General features: G+C 45.2%; 1 protein-coding gene across 2 annotated transcripts in view; it reads right to left on the reverse strand.

Moving 5' to 3' along the window:
• Window positions 1-19842, reverse strand: part of NDFIP2 (Nedd4 family interacting protein 2) — a 112854-nt gene extending 93012 nt beyond the window's left edge. The window contains exon 1 of one of the 2 annotated variants that reach the window (XM_077297185.1): window positions 19585-19842. In XM_077297185.1, the coding sequence (XP_077153300.1) occupies window positions 19585-19620 (36 nt within the window). In that variant the 5' untranslated portion in view covers window positions 19621-19842. The remainder of the gene's footprint in view (window positions 1-19584) is intronic. The other variant, XM_077297184.1, reaches the window with a different exon arrangement.
• Between the last annotated feature and the right edge of the window lie 1417 nt (window positions 19843-21259).

Genomic DNA, 21259 nt, shown 5'->3' on the forward strand with positions numbered 1-21259 from the left:
AGACAGCTGGTGAGAATTTCATGTCAATAGAATCTTTAGAAATATATTTACATAATAAATTGGTGACGTGTTCAATAATTATTTTACCGCCTGTACAAGAAATTCAAGGTAACTCTAGCCAAATCTTAAATTATTATTACAATGGCCAAAATGTTCTGAAATTAGGTTTCAGACGAGCACACTGAATTAGGCTAAATACACAATATGCTTGTGGGCATTGTCAGGCCATTCAGGGTAGACCATCATACTGCCTAGGCATCTGCCCACCACTGGGACCCATTGTAAAAGTGTATACTGCATGGTATATGATTGGTGGCCCTTTAAATGAGAAAGCACAACCTGCATCACTTTCCTACACAGCAAGTCAAACGGTATGTAGACACATACCTATCAGATGGACCCCAAAAGAAACATTTTTGGCCTCTGCCTGGCGAGTAGGGGCCTACGGTAAAGTTACCCAAAATGTCAGGATACGCTACTGACATACTATACTATAAGCCAAGTGCACATACACAGCGAGTGTAAGATTTCTGGCGCAAGAACGCACAGCTCATCATGAATCAGATTGGATGTGACTCAATGCCCCCATCTCCCCCAATTTCGCAAAACTGGAAGAAACAGTTGTGAAAACACAAAAAGATGCAAAATGTGGGCGCAACTCAGAGTCGAACCAAAATTTTGCGACTTTTAAAATCACTTTATGCCAGAATTCTGAGGAGTCAAGGCCATAATGTATATGACCACAAAAATACGGAGAAAAAAACGTCCACTTAAACATAGTTGTATAAAAGTATTCAAAATGTTTATTAATTTATAACAATCACATACATTCACTGCATGACACGGACAGCGCCACCGCTTTCTATAACTCGACCCTCACATCAGCCATAGACTCAGTCGCCCCTCTCATGCATGGCACAGTGCGACAAACCAATAGGCAACCTTGGCATGACAATGTCACAAAAAAACTTCGACAAGCATCTAGGGTTGCGGAGCGGCGATGGAAGAAAACACGCCTGCCAGACGACTTCACCGCCTTCAAACAAGCTACATTTGACTTCAAATCAGCCCTCACCTCTGCTAAACAGACCTATTTCACTAACCTTGTATCTTCACTATCCTACAACCCAAAACAACTGTTCTGCACATTTAACTCTCTCCTCCGCCCACCACTGCCACTTCCAACTCCCTTCATCTCTTCCGAGGACTTTGCCACCTACTTCAAAAACAAGATCGACCAAACAAGGCAAACCTTTACTTGTCCACCACCCCAACCACTCCATACACCAGACCTCTGCCCTTCCCTAATAACCTCCCTCTCCAACATCACTGAAGGAGAGCTTACTCGCCTCTTTTCCAAATCACACCTCACCACCTGTGCACTTGACCCCATGTCTTCCCACCTGCTCCCCAACCTCACTAACACGCTTATTCCAGCCCTAACCCATCTCTTCAACCTATCGCTCTCCTCTGGTACCTTCCCCTCTGCCTTCAAACATGCCACCATCACACCTATCCTCAAAAAAACTAACCTTGACCCAACTGCTATGCCCAGCTATCGCCCCATATCGCTGCTCCAGTTTGCTTCAAAACTCCTTGAGCAGCATGTCCATGGTCAACTTTCCTCCCACCTCTCATCTAACTCTCTCCTTGACAACCTCCAATCTGGCTTCCGCCCCCACCACTCCACCGAAACTGCCCTGACAAAAATTACTAATGACCTAGTCACAGCCAAAGCTAACAGACAGTTCTCCATCCTCCTCCTTCTTGACCTGTCCTCTGCTTTCGACACAGTCGATCACTGCCTACTGCTACAGATTCCTTTCTTCCCTTGGCATCAAAGACCTCGCCCTGTCCTGGATTGCCTCATACCTATCCAACCGCACATTTAGCGTTTCCCACCCCCACACTACCTCCTCATCCCGCCCTCTCTCTGTTGGAGTCCCTCAAGGCTCTGTCCTAGGACCCCTACTTTTTTCCATCTATACCCTTGGCCTAAGACAACTCATAAAGTCCCATGGCTTCCAGTACCACCTGTATGCAGACGACACTCAGATCTATCTCTCTGGCCCAGATGTCACCTCCCTGCTGTCCAGAATCCCGAAGTGTCTGTCAGCCATATCCTCCTTCACCTCTCGCTTCCTAAAACTCAATGTAGACAAAACCGAACTCATCATCTTTCCCCCACCTCACGTATCCCACCTACCCAATCTATCTATTATGGTAAACGGCATCACGCTCTCTCCCGCTCCTGAAATCCGCTGCCTCGGGGTAACTCTTGACTCTGCCCTGTCCTTCAAACCTCACGTCCAAGCTCTTGCCACCTCCGGTCGCCTCCAACTCAAAAATATTGCCAGAATCCGTCCCTTCCTCAGCCCACAATCTACCAAAACTCTTGTACATGCTCTCATCATCTCCCGCCTCGATTACTGCAACACCCTCCTCTGTGGCCTCCCCGCTAACTCTCTTGCACCACTCCAGTCTGTCCTCAACTCTGCTGCCCGCCTAATCCACCTCTCTCCTCGCTACTCCCCTGCTTCTCCCCTCTGCAAATCCCTCCACTGGCTCCCAATCCCCCAACGAATCCAGTTCAAACTACTAACACTGATCTACAAAGCCATCCACAACCTATCCCCTCCCTATATCTCTGAACTAATCTCCCAATATCTTCCTTCACGTAATCTTCGTTCATCTCAAGACCTCCTACTCTCCTCCGCACTTATTCGTTCCTCACACAATCGCCTGCAAGATTTCTCCCGAATATCCCCCATCCTCTGGAATTCCATGCCTCAACACGTCCGATTATCCACCACCCTCGGATCCTTCAGACGGAACCTGAAAACCCATCTCTTCAGGAAAGCCTACAGCCTACAATAACCGAGCCGCCGTCTCACCACCGCCGCCCACCCCTACCTTCTGTATCTTCCCCACTATCCCATAGAATGTAAGTCCGCAAGGACAGGGTTCTCTCCCCTCTGTACCAGTGTGTCACTGTAAACCTGTTTACTGTAAATGATAGCTATAACCCTGTATGTAACCCCTTTCTCATGTACAGCACCATGGAATTAATGGTGCTATATAAATAAATAATAATAATAATAATAATAATACATGCATCAATGCACAAAATACAAAATGGGTGTGTTGTCAACACAGCCATATAGCAGGAGACACAGAAAGGAGAAATGTGGCACTAACCAAGTTAGAGGGGGGAATACTCTAATATACCCTTCGGATAGCAGCATCAATCCAAGTCATAAGGCAATTTTTCTTATATCAAACATAGAATTTTATTAAAGTGCTAAAAAATTTTAAAAAACATATTGCCAGATTTGGGGAGTGGAATTACAACCGATAGTGGAGGGGTTGCCATCATTCCTTAAAGATACTGGGGATTTATTAAAACGGGTAGACGGCTTACAACTAGAAGATGATGTGTTGCTCGTGACGGGGGACGTAGAATCCCTGTATACGAGTATCAGACATACGGACGGGATTCGAGCTACGGACACTTTCCTAAGTATGTCAAATTTACCTTTAGATATTCAGAAATTAATTGTCGAACTTCTCAGATTCACGTTGACCCATAACTTTTTCATCTTTAAGGGGTCTTTCTACCTGCAGCTCCAGGGGACAGCGATGGGGTCGTCCTTTGCCCCCTCATATGCCAACCTGTTCCTGGGGCTGTGGGAGAGACCCCTCTCCCTGCCGGATCAGTCGTCGTCGATGTGCCGTGTCCTTTCGTGGACGCGGTACATCGACGACATTTTACTGATATGGCAGGGGTCACAAGATGACCTTGAGATATTTATGACAGCCCTAAATAACAATGAGCTGAATATACATATTACATATAAGTACAATCCAAAAACTATTGAGTTCTTGGATGTACTATTACAAAAAGATGAAAAAGGAGAGATACAAACATCTTTCGTAAACCAACCTTCACGAACATGTTGCTGCATGCGACCTCCTCCCATCCGGGACATATGAGATCCAATCAGTCCCGACTGGGCAATTTCTACGTCTTCGAAGACTTTGTTCAACGGAGGATGATTTCAATGTCCAGTCGGAGGATCTCAAATTGAGGTTGAGGGAACGCGGCTATAGTAACCGCATGATTAAGAAAGCCTTCAATAGGGCCAAGTATTCATCTAGAAATACCCTATTATATGGTCCTAAACAAGTTAAAAATAATCAGAATACTATCAGATTTGTGACGGATTTCCACTCGCAGTTTGCCCGTATAAGGAGCATTATGGACAAATCGTGGCATATTCTAAAAGCCGATCCAGTAATCTCCAGATTTATACCTACAAGGGCTGCAATAGCAGCTAGGAGATCTAAAAATTTATGGGACCATCTAGTCCAGAGCCACTACATCGGGGAACCCCATGATACCTTCCTGAATTCGCCGACGGCGCGGGATGGTTGTTTCTCGTGTGGTCAGTGCGTGGCGTGCACGAATATTGATCGGATTGACACTTTTGAGAGCCAAGACGGCTCCCGTATATTTAAGATCAGAAAAAGGATCACGTGTACTAGCAGATATGTGATCTATTATGGTGTATGCCCATGCCGGAAGATCTATATAGGTATGACGACGAGGCAACTCAAAATACGCATCAGGGAACACATACGGGGTATAGCTGCCGCAGTGACCACAATAGATGTTTCAACATTAAAAACTATTCCCCGCCATTTTAGACAATACCACAACTGCGACGAGACGTTATTTAGGGTCCGTGGGATCGACATGTTGGATATAAGTATCCGTGGTGGAGACATGGCTAGGAGGTTATCCCAACTTGAGTCCAGGTGGATATGGACTTTGGGCACTGTCCATCCATCTGGACTCAATGAGAACATTAGTTACGCCCCGTTTCTGTAAGTGCTCTCCCATTCCCGCCGTTATGTGGTTAGGTATCCCCAACTTCTTTTCCATGTTTTTAACTTATATTTTATTTTTTATTTTAGTGTATTATCACATATTTGTCACTTGATTGCCCATGTTTCCCATTAGTCCGGTGGAAGCCAGCTGTGGCAAGACATGAATATGTACAGTATGTGACTCAATACTGTGCAACGGAGCAGGATGGACTGGAATAGAACCACGATAGCCACCTAAATGTGTATACTATGCATGATTGTTTTATTGTTATAATTATGGAGGTGTTCCAGGTATATGTTTCGTCTGGAATAAGAACCATGATAGTCATCTAAGTGTGTATAGTATACATGATTGTTCCATTGTTATATATGTAAGGGTGTTCCAGACATGTTTTGTTTCGTTGTTATGTATATAGGAATTGCCATACATGTTTATGTTGGGTTTAGGACATCTATACCCGGGAATTTATACCATTGGTCATTTCCTCCGTGACTAGGGTGCTCCATTATGGAGACATACATAGATGCACCATTCCCTATGTTCCTGTCCCTGCACGCGCATGTTTGCCGGCTTCGGTCACGCCCGCTGGCTTTCGGCGTCTCCTGGCTTGGTTGGGGCCCGCCCCGCTTCCGCCCACGCTATGACGCCGACGCCTGCTGGCGTGCCTGGTGACCTGGCAACAGTGCGCGTCACTTCCGGGACATGGAACATCACTTCCGGTCTCGCGGTGGAATTACCGCTTACCGGAACTATAAAAAGGATTGGGACACATGCATATCTTAGGCCCCTTGAGAAAGGAGTCCGAAACGCGCGTCGGGGCGGACGTGCGGGCCCAAGCGACAGCGGGTAGTCCACATCCCAGCCTTCTGAAGGTAATTATATCGGTTCACTGACCGCTTATGCAATTAAACATCTGGTGTAGTATAATCTAATACTATGGTAGTGTGCTAGGCTGTGCATTGGTGGGGTTATATTGAAGTATATGGGTATACACTGTTGTGGATTTTTTATCCCTAGATTATATGAGATCACCTATGTATAGAATAATCATTAGAACCATTAGGGTTTCCCACCATGATTTTTGATATGGGGTTCTATTCGTTTGTCGCTTGGTGCTGCGCGTCAACATTGGTAAACAGTGGGGGATACTGTTCCACTCCCCAAATCTGGCAATATGTTTTTTAAAATTTTGTAGCACTTTAATAAAATTCTATGTTTGATATAAGAAAAATTGCCTTATGATCTTCTTTTCTATGGTAATCTATGTAGTAGTTGATGATAGGCTATTATAGTCCTGTTTGCATGGTAGCTAATGGTGGATATATTCATATTATACCATGCTTCACTGTCATTTGTGTTTATGGATTTCCATTCAAGGTACGGTACATGAAGGCCGAAACGCCACTTATTCTAGCAGTTTTGTTTTTTTTAATTATGAAAACAAAAAAAAAATGACCCCAATATTGTGCGATATGGAATATTTCCAGATTTCATGTGGATTTATGAGCAAAATCAGAAACTAAAATCCTAAACTGATCCTGACTGCATGATGACACTTATCACCCAAGTAAAAGCTCTTGTGCTAAGGCACAATTCAGGTTAATACGGGAAAGATGATGTCTTTAAAGTGCTGCGGAAATAATTCAGAATAAAGCAAGATATGATGCTATAACGGCCGAAGCTAACTGAGCAATATAACAGATTCACCAGATTCCCCGCTAGTAATATAAATGCCAAAACCGGCTCACTTCCAAGTTTTAGGATCTATTACAGAACAAGCATTTCATGAAAAGCTAGCACAGACCAACCTCTAGCTCCAAGCCAGGCTGCTTCTAAACAGGTTAGCCAGGATGAGCTTTCCAGAACGTTACTTTATTAGAGTGACAATACAATGTGGCAACTGTGACAATTCATGAGCAATGGCATTATAATGTCCTTATTCAGGAACCAAAACAACGTACGGAGAGGCCAGCCAACATACCGCCTTCTGCTGGGTCCAGTGGAACACAATCTGTGAACTGTAGAGAATATGGCAAATACTTTGGAAATCTGAACAAAAAGAATGAAACAGTTATTTGTGAACAATTGTTAGATTGGTGGGAGCCTCACTGCTTGGATTCCACCGATCACCATAATGGGCGACTTATGTCCACTATTTTTCACTGGCCACAAGACCACAGCCAGGAGTTGAATGTAGCAGTCAGTCACACATGAGGCCATACCCATCAGATTGCTGTCAGCCGACATCCTCGTACGCAGAAACGCTAGGCTCAGCCCAGAGCTCTTGGGTGCTCTAAAGATGCTATCAGAAACTTATCTCTGATGAGAACAAAAAGACTGGTGGTAGGTAATGCAACCGGTACCCTTCTTTACCCAGACATCATCTGCTGGGTTAGAGCTATTGAAGGGCCCCATACCACATTAGACTATAGTCCGATACCACTGAATCGGTGTGTTCGTCTGATTTTAGTCTAATGTGTATGGGACCCTACCTTGCTGTTCCATTCAAAAAAGACTGAGGGATGACTAAATAAACTAAAAGCCCTTTCAAAAAGACAATACTTGGCAAATGAGCATTGTTAAGAATGTTTGTTCCCAATCATTGACCCGTGTAGGCACAGCACTGGTAAATGAACAAGCCAAACTCTTTGCATCCCGCTGATTAAATTGCCTGCGTAAATTATCTAATCAGGCAATTTGTTGCTGACAATATGCCTGCTGTATAGGGATATAACAATCACACTAATTATTCTGCCCCCATGCATTTTGCATTGACCTGTGTGAAGAGGCTTTCCAGCAAGCACTGACTGACTTGTATATTGTTAATCAACCTTCAACATGGGCAGACATCAGCCCACGTAACTATACCTTTAGAATTTAGATATATGGAACAAAACTACAGTCTATAGTCAATATAAAAAGTCTACACACCTAGTTAAAAAGCAAGGTTTTTGTCATGTAGAAAAAAAATAAAAATCACACGAAAAAGAATTGCGGAGACACGGGGTGTGTGTGTGGGGGGGGGGAGGGGGGAGTCAGTCTATGCTCTCCTCCGCTGTCCCAAGACCGCATGGACAAGGGGTTCATCACCACTGAACACCCACTCTCCTTTCCCATGGGCATAATACTACGCAGACAAAACAGGATGAGGATAAAATAGGGTGGCATTAATTTATTGAACCACCAAACAGACAATAACATACATAATTGTCCCAAAAAAATAACCAAGATTGTAGCACAGAGTCTGACCTCGCCAGGATAAGAGCAGCTGCGACTTTGGGGCTTCCAGGGCTGACTATCTCCACCTGTGGCACTCCACTTTTGGCAGGCACCCACAGAGAGGAGGTACCAACAAGCTTAGGAAGCTGACAGTCCACTAAGGCATGTGGCCTGGCAACCGGATGATCCCAACCTGGCTTCTCCAAACTTCTCCATGGAGTCAGGTGACCGTAGGGTCCCAATCCTGGCTTTTCCAAGTGTCTCCATGGGTTCAGGGATGGTCAATGGAGCAGATTTGTATTCTTCCAGCTAGGGCCGTGGTCCTTAAGCTGGCATCCTGTAGAATGTCAAATCTATGTCCCTCTTGATGGAACCATGGTGTCCTGGCAGCTATTTTGTAGGAGTGTTCCTGGCTGTGGTTTTGTAAAGAGTCTCCCCTGATTCCCTCTTGCACAACGATAGAAATCCCTTTTAATGCCCACATCTGTGGTTCAAGTCATCAACCACAGGTCAGGGGGATTGTGGGATGAGTTTTACTATCATTCTCTGCATATTTAATCAATCTGCATCCTTCTATGTTTTGCAAGTCCACAAACTACATGGACTCACACAATGGATAATCAACATACTAGCATACATCTATTGTACAATTACTCTGTCCCTGTCCCCCAAAGATAGCAGACAGTAAGCTGCAGCAAACAACTCAAGAGCCAACATTTAAATAACCTATTTCTCATGGCCTACTGAAATTAGACGTCTGGATAATTAAAGATTAAATGCTGTGTTGTCATAAGAATCATTTCAAAACTTTTTCCATCTTTAAAGCCACCCATAATCTGTACAATCCATTGGGAAATGAGCTGAAATCAGTTTGAGGGAAAATAAAAACAACATGGTTGCATGAGTGGGAACTCTTTAAAAATTGGGGATGTGGTTGTGTTCAGAATTAGCCAATCAAATTTAAACTCATGCTAAACAGTAGTCAGTATTCAGCTGTAGTGTAGTGATTGCCCAACAGGCAATTCTTGCAAGTGTTGGGGATATTGAACAGCAGCGAGACATGAAAGCGCGAGGACTGGAACATATTTTTCGAGCAAGCTAAAGTCATTCGGTTAGCACCGTTGCATGCTCGGATAACACCTTATCCATGCACATTCGCTCATCGCCACTCAGCTGCCATCATTTAAGTTTATTCTGAATAACACCATATAAAGTTCTGTTCTTGTTGGATTTTCTTCACATTTTCTTAGTTCCATTTTACAGCAAAAGCCATGGTCTGTAAACAACTTGCAACAAAGCAAAGGTATCTCATTGTTGCAAGTTATCAGTCAGAAGAGTTCAAAAAAGTGGCCAAGGCATTAAAAATAACATAAAATATTGTTTAGACTGTCAAGAATTGGCTTAAATTTGGCTCAAAAGTGACATTATATAGAACTGGATGTCACTCAAAAATAGATAAGATAAAAAGAAAAAAATGGAATTTGAGGCTGCCAAGAGCCCTTCGGCAACATCACAGGAGCTGCGGGAATTTCTGGCAAACACTGGTTGTGTACAGCATTTGACAACAATGTCCAGTATTTTTCATAGTCTTACAAAGAAAAACATCTACGCCCGGCTATGTTTTGCCAAAAACTAGATCAGGTTTACCAGGAGCATGTGGGAAAATGTGTTATGGTCTGATGAAACAAAGGTTGAATTTTTTGGCCATAGTTACAAAAGGCACGTTTGTCGCAAAGCCAACACTGCAAATCACCAATACAATACCATGCCAACAGTGAAGCATGGCGGAGGCAGAATTATGCCTTAGGGCTGTTATTCGGCAGCTGGAACTAGAGCTTTAGGCAATGTGTAGGGAATTGTTAACAATTCTAAAATAGTTAGTTTAGCAACAAAAACCTTCATACTTGTTAAAAACTTAAAGGTGAAGAGAAATTTCACTTTGCAGCATGACATTGAGGCTAGGCTGTGTGCACACGTTGCTGATTTTTCGCGGTTTTTTCGCGATAAAAACGCTATAAAACCACACACAAAAAAAAAAAAGCATACAATATGCATCCCATCATTTAGAATGAATTCTGCAATTTTTGTGTACATGATGCGTTTTTTCCCGCGGAAAAAAACACATCGCGGTAAAAAACGCAGCATGTTCATTAATTTTGCGGAATTCCCCACTATAAAATGCATTGGGAAATATCTGGAAAAAAACGCACCAAAAACGCGGCAAAAACACATGCAGATTTCTTGCAGAAAATTTCAGGTTTTTCTCAGGAATTTTCTGCAAGAAATCCTGAACATGTGCACATAGCCTGACTCTTATCATACCTCAAAATCAACTTAAGAATGTCTTTACTAGAAGATCAAAGTTTTGGAATGGCTCAATAAGAGCCCAGGCCTGAATCCAATTGAAAATCTGTGGTATGAACTAAAAAGGGCTGTGCACAGGAGATGCCCTCTCAATCTGACGGATTTGTAGTAATACTGCAAGGAAGAGTAAAAACATTGCCTATGCTAATTGTGCTATGTTGATCGACTCCTACCCAAAAAGACTGAATGGTGTCATAAATTCAAAGGATACTTCAAACAAAGTATTATAATAAGGGTGCGCTTATTTATGCAACTACATTTTTTTTAGTTGTTTAGTTTTAAATTTTAGACCTAAACATATTTTAGTTTGTTTTTTAATTGACTTGTACAGATTATAGGTGATCTTACAGGTGAAAAGGGTTGTGAAATTACTTGGTATGGTATCTTTCTTGGTATGATTTATTGTAGGTGAGCAGTAGTTAGAGGCAGGACGACCTACCAAGAGGGTAGATTTCATACTTCAGGACAGCAGAGTAAAGCCAAACACATCCCTTGTGACTTCTCGACACAGAATGGTTGACTGCTGTGTACATTTACACTCCCAGGTCAACAACTATAAAGGTCCCCCAAACAAGGAAGACACAAAGTAGCTCTGCTGAATTATTCACAGCCACACTTTTTCGAAGATAATGATGGTAAGTAATGGTGAGAAATAAGAAGAGACCACATGTTCTTCATTTTCTTCCTTTGTACTTTTCTTGTCATAAGCAATCTATTTGAGTGTTAAACTTAGCGGGAATGGCAGCAACCAGCACCTAGGTGTCAGAATCAGTGTAAACATGTTCCTGTTCTCCCATGCCTATTATACTGCAAGTCATCATTAATTAATATTTACTGATTCACAAGTATGTAAAAAGGAACTGCAGTATCAGGCACATAAGAGCCGTCCCCACTCCTGGATTTCGTGACTGACAATTGGTTCATGGCTATAAAGGAGGAGAGGGGGCAAAGTTATCTTTGGATGAGCCAATGATAAAAACAACAATAATTACAAATTGCATTTCTATATAGGGAAGGCCTGTACATATATACACACACAGGCTGGTAAAAAAATAAATAAACAAATAAGGTCTGCAGCAGAAATAAGTTACTAGGACAAAATTACAGAGCTGGGCCAAAATCATCAATATAGAGTCCAAAAAAATGGGAAGGCGTAAGAATCTTACACGTGAGCAGTCAGGATTGCCTTATACAGAAGCCATAGGAATAGAAAAGGACATTCCGTAATTCAAGCACTTAATGGTGTTTATTCCAGGAATTAAGTACATTTTAATCACTAGATCTTGGAGTAAAAATAATTTCCACAATTGGATGTGTTTAAAAAAACGTTAATGTCACCTTTGCATTGTCAGGTGACATCAAGCCCACGACTTAGTAACGGAGAGGCAGCTATAAGACACCTATCCATTACTAATCCTATAGTTATATGGTCAATAAAGACCCAGCCAGAATAAAATCCTTTATTTGAAAAAACGACACAGACTCCTTTAATATTCTAAATTAAACCATACTTACTGCAACGCCTAATTCCTCGATCTCCTGTAATAAAAAAAAAAAAAAAAACAGCAATATACCATACCTGTCCGTGGGTCTGTCCCACACCGTAATCCATGTCTGGGGGCTAAATAGTTAACAGCCTGGACAGTGCCAAGATGCGACCGTCCCGGCTGAAAACTACTGGTGAATGAGCTGCTGAGAGTGCAGCATCATTCACCAGCGGTGACATCATGCCTGGCATTTTCCCACGGTCCTAAGGTCACCGCAGTTCCACCCGGCCTCAATGATGTCACCACTGGGGAATGATGCTGCACTCTCAGCAGCTCATTCACCAGTGGTTTTCAGCCGAGACTGTCGCATCTTGGCACAGTCCAGGTTGAAAACTATTTAGCCCCCAGACATTGGATTACGGCGTAGGACAGACCCACGGACAGGTATGGTATAGTGTTGGGGTTTTTGTTTTTTTTATTACAGGAGATCGAGGAATTAGGCGTTGCAGTAAGTATGGTTTAATTTAGAATATTAAAGGAGTCTGTGTTGTTTCTTCAAATAAAGGATTTTATTCGGGCTGTGTCTTTATTTAACATAACTATAGGATTAGTAATGGAGAGGTGTCTTATAGACACCTCTCCATTACTAAGCCGTGGGCTTGATGTCCCCTGACAATACAAAGGTGACATCAACCCAACTTGCCACCGCTACAGGGCAAGTGGAAAGAGTCGGGCAAAACGCCAGAATTGGAGCATCTATTCTTTTCTATCCTTTTCTGGACAGCTGGGGGCTGCTGTTTTTAGGCTGGGGGGGCAATATCCATGGCCCATTACCAGCCTGAGAATACCAACCCCAAGCTGTGAGCTTTAGCAAGGCTGGTTGTTAAAAATGCAGGGACCCCATGCAGTTTTTTTAAAATTATTTATTTAAATAAATTTAAAAAAACAGCGTGGGGACCCCTCCATTCTTGTTAACCAACCTTGCTGAAGCTAACAGCTAAGTGTTGCAGCCCCCAGCTGTGAGTTTTGCCTGGCTAGTTATAGAAAATACGGGGGATTTTCATTCATTTAGTTAGATCGCAGGCCGCGGCTGAGGAATACCTCGGTCATCCGCTCCTGCTGTCACTGTTATTAACAGCAGCAGGTGTCGGATGATGGGAGTAATAGTCCCAAAAGCCCCCACCTGCTGTCATCATTCCGACTTTATCATAACTCTTATCATTCTCCTCTGCTTGCGCCGATCACCGGCAGAGCAGTGGAGAATGATGAGAGCCGGCTTCAGCATCTGCCGCTGGGGAACAGTACTTATTGTAGTGCTTCTTCCCCGATGCCAATACGTGTCATACGGAGGACTTCTGAATTCTGATGACAAGCAATAGTCTGCAAGCCGTTGCCAAAACATGCCCAGTCATGGGTAGCAGACATGATGTGGTAACCTGGCAGGCTGTGTAGACCTGGCTGCGCTGTAAAAGGCCAAGATCATATAAATATAGGATTTCTCAAGACAAATTGTGGATTTAAAGGGAACCTGTCACCCCCCCCCCCCCCCCCCCAGTCGTTTCAAACTAAAAGAGCCACCTTGTGCAGCAGTAATGCGGCATTCTGACAAGGTGGCTCTTTTAGTTCTGGGTGCTGTAACTCCCTAAATAATCAGTTTTATAATTTGTCAGAAATACCTGGTCTTCAGTCCTGGAGGCCGGCGTTTCCCCCCCTGCTTCAGACAGCACACAGCCGTCACTCACATCTTCTTGGTGCCGGGCGCCGCCTCCTCCTCACCGCTGTTTTGAAAATAGCCGGCGCCTGCCCTCTTTTCCCCTGCCTGGTGCAGGCACAGTGAGTGCTGCCCGTCTTTCTTCACATGCAGCCCAGCTGACTGCGCCTGCGCGCCGCCCTGCCTGTGATTCCCAGCCCCACAGTGACTTATGATTTATTCACATTGCGGGGCTGAGAATCACAAGCAGGGCGGCCGTGCAGGCGCAGTCAGCTGGGCTGCATGTGAGGAAAGACGGGCAGCACTCACTGCACCTGCACCAGGCAGGGGATAAGAGCGCAGGCACCGGCTATTTTCAAAACAGCGGTGAGGAGAAGGCGGCGCCCGGTGCCAAGAAGATGTGAGTGACAGCTGTGTGGCGTGGAAAGCAGGGGGGAAACGCCGGCCTCCAGGACTGAAGACCAGGTATTTCTGACAAATTATAAAACTGATTATTTCGGGAGTTACAACACCCAGAACTAAAAGAGCCACCTTGTCAGAATGCCGCATTACTGCTGCACAAGGTGGCTCTTTTAGTTTGAAACGACAGGGGGGGGGGGGGGGGGCTTTGGGGGTGACAGGTTCCCTTTAAGTGTCCCAAAAGTAGCTCCGAGCACTCGTTCACATCATGATCCGACTCCACTGTTATGTGCCATTAGGCACAATTAAAACTTGAATCCCCTCGTCCATGAAATGTACAAGACTACAACAGGCTGCATTTTCTCCCACAGTAAATGTATGTATGGAAAATTGCTTCTGTGGTTCGATGAGCACAGATCCCAAATACGTTTTTAGAGAGCACAAAATCCCCAAAAACAGTTGTTTCTAGACAGTGCCACCAAACGTAGGCAGGTACTCTTAGGCTACTTTCACATATCAGGCTTTTGCCGTCAGGCACAATCCGGCGAGTTTTGAAAAAAGGATCCGTTTTTTGGTCCGCCTGATCCGTTTTTTTCCTCATAGAGTTGTATTAGCGCCGGATTGTGCCTGATGGCCATACGTTTCATCCATTTTTTGCCAGATCCGTCAAAAAAGCTGGTTACGGCAGATGGAGAAAGCGTACAGAGGAACATTTTTTCTGTCTGGCGAAAAAGGTTCCAGCGATGAACGGATGAAACTGAGATGTGAAATGATGAATCCGGTTTTTAATGCGTTCTCCATACAAATCATGCACAATTTCCGTTCTGGGGCGTCTCTCTCTCTCAATTCAATTGAGCTTTATTGGCAGGACTAAGTACATGTTAGTATTGCCAAAGCATATGGTAAAAATAGGGGGGTGGGGTAGGAAAAGGATAGGGGATGTTTCCAGGGTGGGGTATAGGAGTCCATGACATATCAGGCTTTTTAGTCGGGGGATAGGGATATGTTCAGGTTTGGGGTACTGGAGTCAATGGGATATCAGGCTCCTCAGTCTGTGGCAGGCACTGACATATTCTGCTGCTATGGCCAATGCACTTTCCTCTTCCCCCAGTATTATCGGCAGTTTCTCTACCTCCACTATGGAGGTGAAGTCTGGGAGGAGATCAGACAGTCTCTTGAAGTGAGTGTCCCTCACTGTGGAGTATTTGGGGCACCTCAGCAGGAAGTGGGCCTCATCCTCCACGGCCTCCTGGGGGCACTGCTGGCAGAGTCTATTCTCTCGGTGCTTGTAGTTCTGTCAGTGCCTCCCGGATTCAATGAGTAGGCTGTTTGGGGTTTTCTAGTTTCTCTAGATATGGGGCCAGTTTGAACTCCCTCTGTAGGTTCTGGTATATCGTCAGTTTCTTGGATTTGATTATGTCATTCCTCCAGATGTTGAGATATTCTTCTTTGACTTTGTGTACCACCTTCTGGATTTTACCTTTTGTCCGGCCATGTAGGTTGATGGCTTGGTCAGACTGGCTTTGGGTACTTTTTGTTGGGAGGCTTCCTGGTGTAGGAAGGCTTTGTGATGGTAGGAGATGGGACTGCTACTTTGTAGGTGAGCCTTGAATGACAGTGCCTTCTTCTTTATTGCGATGTGTAGTGGGAATCTGCCCAGCCCTGCTCGGCAGGCGCTGTTTGATATGCTCCGATGGATTTGGAGAAGATGTCTGCAGAACTCTAGGTGGAATATTTCTGTCGGCCCAGTGTCCCACTTTGATCAGTTTGGGTATGATACTAGGCCCCAGACCTCACTGCCGTACAGAAGGATTGGGGCAATGATGAAGTCAAAGATTTTTAGCCAGACGGTTACTGGTGCCTTGAGATGGTACAGACGCCTTCTGATGGCACAGAAGTCTTTGGACGCCTTGTCTTTTAGTAACTCTATGGCTTGCTTGAAGCTCCCTGACTGGCTGAGTTCTAGGCCGAGGTAGGTGTACCTGTTTTCTGTAAGTGGATGGTTGTCTACCATAAAGGTAGGATGGCCAGTAGGTCTCTGCTTTCTTTTCTGGAACACCACAAAATTAGTTTTCTTCTGGTTGATTGGCAGTGCCCATGTGCTGCTGAAGGTCTCTGGGATTTTCAGATGATCTTGGAGGCCTTTCTCAGTTGGCGATAGCACGAGATCATCCGCATACAGCAAAAATTTCACCTGGGTGTCATGGAGGGGGAGTCCTGGTGCTGAGGAGGACTCTAGGGCCACTGTCAGCTCATTGATGTAGATGTTAAAGAGCGTTGGACTGAGGCTGCAGCCCTGTCTCACTCCTCGTCTCTCTCTCTTTCACCCTGGAACAGGAAGTTCAAACTGCATTTCCCCCCCCCCAATTATTTAAAAAAAAAATAAAAAAAAAAACATCCGTTGGATCAGTTTTTCACAATTTGCAGCGGATCTTTTCAAAAATTCGCCAGCTCCTGCCTGATGGTAAAGGACTGGTGTGTGAAAGTAGCCTTAGGCTAGGTGTACATTGTGTCCGTGCACTTAGCCCACAGTATACATTGGGAGCTTTTCTGGACATAAAATGTTGTCATTTACAACTTGAAGGTCAAAAGTGTGTTCTTCAGCCCAAGTCTGGTTCTTCAGCCCAAGTCTGGTCGTAAAGGGTTTCCATACCGTTTATGTAACTGCATATGTTAAGCGCAGAAGGACAACTGCAAGAAACATGGTCCACGTGGTGTAAGTTTCTGTACAATGGGCCCCTGTGGTGGAGGGATGACTCGGCAATGGCATCCATCTAGACCGTGGCTACTGTAGGGAGCCTTAGGTATGTCCCAGACATTGGGAACAAATTTTATGTGTACCTAGCCTTAGTAACAGACATAAAAAGACAATAGGAATTCTCAACTTAGGCAAAATGTACACACCTCACTCCCTAACTTGACAAACTCTAGATGAGAGCCATCAGGTTAGCTGGGGACAACCGACATGGGTTTTATGACTTGGACAATACCTCAATTTCTAGTTAGAAAGTCCCATTGCATAAGCTCCACACAGGGTATTAGGCTGCTGGGCCCCACAATAAGCAGTTGTAGCCTGTGGGCGAATTTGGCAACAAACATATACCTTCTAGCGCCACTACAGGGGAAAAAGGAACATTGCATAGGTTATATGGAAATTAACGGGCAATCTGTAGACCACAGATCCTACAGCGCAAGAGATGTTCTTTATAGTAACTAACCTGCTCTGGAGAATAGATGAGGGTCCTGACAGTCTAACTGACTCTTCACAGAAGTAAATGAATCATGTACTGAATCCTAATGGTGGGTAAAACACACACAGTTAGAATCCAGCGCAGCTTACCGATTCCAGTGGTTGTCATGTGCCTACTAGAGTCTCAGTCACGTCTCACAATCTCCTATTGAGAAAAGCATCTGAGACTCTAGTTGGCGCATGACTGCAAATTGCTTCTTGTGGCCACATAATGACGGCTGGACCCAGCAACCGCACCTGAATCCTAGTTGTGTGTACATTACCCACTGTTACAATTTTAGAATATGGCGAGTTGCAGGTCACCAAAGATTTTCAGAGGATTTTGCAAAAAATCTTAAGCAAAAACTAAAAGTGTTTGTTTCACACTGTTTATGTGTATTTCTTCTCTCAACTGACTTGGTTGACCTGTTTTGGAATATTTCAAAAGCTGAAATAACAAAACAGTTGACATGTATGTTTTTGTATGGAAATAAAAAAAAAACAAAAAAAAAACAGAGCGGAAGCATATCCTAACAGACATTCCCAGTATCTAGGTTTTAGGAATAGCTTCATTTATGAAAAACCAATAATGAGAGCAATATTAACCGTAATCTCTCGAACGACTAAAGACGCTAATATTACACTGGAAGGACCATGTTCCTTCCTGATCTATATGTGACTACACCCGATCGTAGGTTACAGATAAAGGCCGGTCCAAAGTGTAACACAAATAGTCTATCCTGCAAGTCCCATAACTAGAATCACCTGGGTTATGCTGACATACCTCCGGATGGACTTACCATGGACTGTGAATTTACAGGTGACCAGACCAGAGTCACAAGATGCAGATGTGCCATTAGTGAGTCCCCATATAATACATAGGGCATCCCAGAATACGACATCCCTGTAGTCTGTTACATAGACATAGAAAGAGGGGCGTCCCAGCAGGAGGAACACCTTGATCTCCTTCTTTTACATAGAAAGCTTCTGGTTTCAGTAGAGGACTGGCCTTGTGCAGCCATAACCTACAGATCATGGGCCCAAATGCAAGGTCTGGTACCAGGTTCCCCCAATGACCATACATTATCTTGGTACTGCTGTCCTTTCACACTGCCCTCTGTTCTCCGGTGGCATTCTTCAGGCACCAAGGCCCAACATCTCTCTATACCCATGTCAGGCTACCTAGCTGAGAACCAAAACGTACTAGCCATCCACCGCTCGCTGAGGACAATCCCTGCATGTCACCAGTAAGGTCTCAGTCCGATCTGTACAGATGTTACTAGAGAGGAACTGTGGCTCAGGAACCACTTTTCATTACACCAGATGGGGCCGTACACGTCAGCTTACAGCACCGGAGATCCACCTTTTCTTTCCTGAGGGCCTCACTATCAAACGGAATCAATCCCAGTGGCCCCCATAATCCCCAGGCCTTCATCACACGTGCATATAAGACACAAATGAAGAAGCTGTACCGCTGCCATCAGTGATTTCCAGCAGTGCGTCCTAGGTGTGGATGTTCGTACTATCAGTCAGTGTGTCGTTTTCACCATCAGTGTGTCTTCTTTACCATCAGTGTGTCATCCGTGTGTCCGTTTTCACCATCACTGTCACCGTATGACCGTTTTAACCATCAGTCATCAGCGTTTTTCCAGGATGGATGAAGTAAGAAATAACTTAGAAAACTTCTCTACTTTGCACGGATAACTCGGGCAGGACACAGATGCCATCCATGAGCTGTACGTGTTTTTCACAGACTTGTATTGGTCCTTGTCATCTGTGCTGATGGAATGTAACGGACAGGTCTCCGTGGGCTTTCCATGAACACACACTCTGTGTTATAATATGGACATGTGAAGGGAAGATGTGAAGGGCAGATGCGGCGGGCGCGGGGGCAGATGTGGCGGGCGCGGGGGCAGATGCGGCGGGCGCGGGGGCAGATGCCGCAGGCGCAGATGCCGCGGGCGCGGGGGCAGATGCCGCGGGGGCAGATGCCGCGGACCCAAGGGCAGATATGGCGGCACTGCCCAACAGCTCACAGGATCGTACCCCGGGGTCACACTGCAGCCCCCCAGGTCCAGAACTGTAACCTGCCACCTCAGCCATCTCTGCTCACCCCAGCACCACCGCACAAAGCACAGGCCCCCAGCATCCACCATGAGCAGCGCGGCCAGGTACTGGGGAACGTCACAGCACAGAGGGAGGCCAATGGCCCACTGCAGAGCGCCACTGCCATCCCAGTGACATCACGCCTCACATGACGTCAGCAGCCGTCCAGGTGACTTACCACTTGGTATCGGTTGGCAGCCTGGAGATGATCCATGACCCGCAGAGCCGGCGCTGGCCGAGTGTCGCCGCCGCTTCCTGTTCGCTTCCCGTCCGGTTCGTTTCCTGTGCGGGATCCGCCGCCTCCTCTCCTATCTGTCACCTGGACACACAGCGATCACCAGCGCCGCACTGGAAACCTCCGCTCAGGTCTGGACCGCCCCCGTGGTTACCTCCGCTCCGCCTACAGGGTGTGCCAAACGCATGGGGGCGTGGCTTCATGTTACTATGGCTTCCCTGTAATGCTGGAAATTCCGGGACACGTCAGCACGTTCATACGTCATCACGTCGGCAGATACCTACTGAGAGAAAGCTATGTACTAAGCAGATTGGAGGCGGTAGCACGGCATGCATCCAGTGGGGAGCGCACGTGTCAGCTGGTGACCAGTCAGGACGTGGCTTATGGTTTACAGATGGCTTTTAATAAAATGAAAGAAAGGATTTGATTGGTTGACATAGGCAACTGCTCCATATTTCTTTGCCTCCAGTAACTGGCACACTGTGGCTACTTGGCTCAGTACACCCTTGTCACCCGTCTGTCTGGGCCATGGACAGTCGCCAACTCTGGGAGCGCTCCCCTTTCTCCATGATGGCGCCGTGCCCGATGACAGCGCAGGAGCGGCCCTGGGTGGCGGTTCATGCAGGCGTTGCTATTCCTGTATTGATCCCCCCACTTTTCCCATCATTTCCTTCTGTCCTTTTGGGGTCATCACCCGAGACCTCCTGCAGCTGTGATTTCACACAATATTACTCAACTTGTCTTTACGCAATAGATGGAGACCTCCATAACCAGTGCAGGCCGGCCCATGTCCCCATTTACGCCTTATTCATACATGCAGTGTTGACAGCTCGACATTATTTCTCATTCAGATCACTTTTGCCGACATCACGGATGACTGTAAAGAGAAAAGGAAGATACATACTGTATATATATATATATATATATTTGTCCCGGTCACGTCTTTATTTGAATTGATGATTTTCTTCTTACTTTGTGTTACGTATTTTACGTTTCTGCTCCACATCACTTGTAAAGCAATGTTCCTGGCCACAACAAGGAAGGGGCTTGCAGCTGCCATGTGCAGAAAATCGCAGATCCTCGCCCCAGATTAGAGTTGGGAGACACTACGGGTCTACCAAGGTCCTGAATTGGGAACCTGAAAGCTGATACATACAGTGGGTCAGAAAGTATTCAGACCCCTTTTAATTTTTCACTCTTTGTTCCATTGTAGCCATTTGGTAAATTCAAAAGAAAGAAAGTTATTTTTTTCTCATTAATGTACACTCTGCACCCCATCTTAACTGAAAAAAAACAGAAATGTAGTAATTTTTGCAAATTTATTAAAAGAGAAAAGCTGAAATATCACATGGTCATAAGTCTTCAGACCCTTTGCTCAGTATTGAGTAGTAGCACCCTTTTGAGCTAGTACAGCCATGATTCTTCTTGTGAATGATGCAACAAGTTGTTCACACCTGGATTTGGGGACCCTCTGCCATTCTTCCTTGCAGATCCTCTCCAGTTCCGTCAGGTTGGATGGTGAAAGTTGGTGGACAGCCATTTTCAGGTCTCTCCAGAGATGCTCAATTGGGTTTAGGTCAGGGCTCTGGCTGGGCCAGGCAAGAATGGTCACAGAGTT

The sequence above is a fragment of the Ranitomeya variabilis genome, chromosome 3, assembly GCF_051348905.1.
Source record: "Ranitomeya variabilis isolate aRanVar5 chromosome 3, aRanVar5.hap1, whole genome shotgun sequence".
In the NCBI taxonomy this organism is placed as follows: domain Eukaryota; kingdom Metazoa; phylum Chordata; class Amphibia; order Anura; family Dendrobatidae; genus Ranitomeya; species Ranitomeya variabilis.